The sequence below is a fragment of the Limulus polyphemus genome, unplaced genomic scaffold (genome assembly GCF_000517525.1).
Source record: "Limulus polyphemus unplaced genomic scaffold, Limulus_polyphemus-2.1.2 Scaffold6658, whole genome shotgun sequence".
Taxonomy (NCBI): domain Eukaryota; kingdom Metazoa; phylum Arthropoda; class Merostomata; order Xiphosura; family Limulidae; genus Limulus; species Limulus polyphemus.
The window spans coordinates 14,667-16,246 of NW_013672268.1; the positions used below are offsets into that span (position 1 = coordinate 14,667).

Genomic DNA, 1,580 nt, shown 5'->3' on the forward strand with positions numbered 1-1,580 from the left:
AATACAGTACAGTGTGGCATTGTTAGCAAGCTCTAGTATAATACAGTATTGTGTGGCATTGTTAGCAAGCTCTAGTATAATACAGTAGAGTGTGGTATTGTTAGCAAGCTCTAGTATAATACAGTAGAGTGTGGCATTGTTAGCAAGCTCTAGTATAATACAGTATTGTGTGGCATTGTTAGCAAGCTCTTGTATAATACAGTACAGCGTGGTATTGTTAGCAAGCTCTAGTATAATACAGTAGAGTGTGGTATTGTGTGGCATTGTTAGCAAGCTCTAGTATAATACAGTAAGACACGGTTGGAAGTTTATTACTGGAAGTGTTTATAGCGCCAGTAAAGAAGGATTTTTAAACAATTATGATCAGTCATACAAACTCCTGATCTATCAGTCATGCTTCGCTAACAATAGGGATTAAGTACCGCAATGATTGATCTCTTACGATGTTTGTTATCGCATCAATAAACAATAAATAGTTCTCGCTATACCTACCATTTTTTTATCAATAACGTTTGCTACGTCTCTTTCATTGGCATATTTCCTAGATCCGTTCTTCATGTGGTCTGGCTGGTCACGAGTTCCGTGGAATGTCAGAGTAACATTCTTGATGTATCCGTGGTAGTTTTCACCGTACTAGAGTTGATTGCGAAACACGATTCTTTAAAATTGGGGTTTAAAAAAAATCTGGATTTTGTAAAATTAGTATAATGAAATGAAGCTTCTGACGTAAGATAGTATTAATTATTTCTTCGTTTACAACCAAATCTATTGAAAGTCTAGACCATTGGAATAATTCAGATCACTTTAGAAGCTAATCGTTAAGGTTGAAAATTTTGGAGTGTAAAATTTAAACTACTGTATGCCAAGATGTTAAAGCAGATACGTAAAGATACACTAATGTATATAAAAAACAACAAGAACGTGTAGATTGTGTGGGTGCTTAAAAAATGCACTAAACTCGTGTGGTTTTGTTACAAATTTTGAAGATTAATAAGACAAGCTAGATTTTATAGAAGTCTACATGTTATTTGTTGAGAAGCCTAATCCAGTCGGTCTTCCCTATAGACTTGTTAATCAAAAATATCAGTTCATGTAATGTCAAAATGTGAAAAGATATCTTGGTAAATGTTACAGAGTCTCAAACCAAAGATCAGCTGGATGGTTTTGTATTGGGCAATCTATTTATTTTCAAAAGTCACTGAGACAATAAAAAAGTGCAGTTAATATGGGATGACGGAAAGAAGTTTCAAAATAGTGACATATATTTAACAGGTTATAGTACCGTTTAAAAGATAGGTGATAGTTTAACAGGTTAATAGTACCGTTTAAAAGATAGGTGGTAGTTTAACAGGTTAATAGTATCGTTTAAAAAATAGGTGGTAGTTTAACAGGTTATAGTATCGTTTAAAAGATAGGTGGTAGTTTAACAGGTTAATAGTACCGTTTAAAAGATAGGTGGTAGTTTAACAGGTTAATAGTACCGTTTAAAAGATAGGTGATAGTTTAACAGGTTAATAGTACCGTTTAAAAGATAGGTGGTAGTTCAACAGGTTAATAGTACCGTTTAAAAGATAGGTGAT

At 33.4% G+C, this 1,580-nt stretch overlaps 1 protein-coding gene across 1 annotated transcript in view; it reads right to left on the bottom strand.

Moving 5' to 3' along the window:
- The window catches only part of LOC106473941 (neuroendocrine convertase 1-like), a 16,787-nt gene that overhangs the window by 2,592 nt on the left and 12,615 nt on the right, over positions 1-1,580 (bottom strand). Inside the window, exon 13 of the mRNA XM_013934631.2 lies at positions 493-633. Within this exon, the coding sequence (XP_013790085.2) occupies positions 493-633 (141 nt within the window). The remainder of the gene's footprint in view (positions 1-492; positions 634-1,580) is intronic.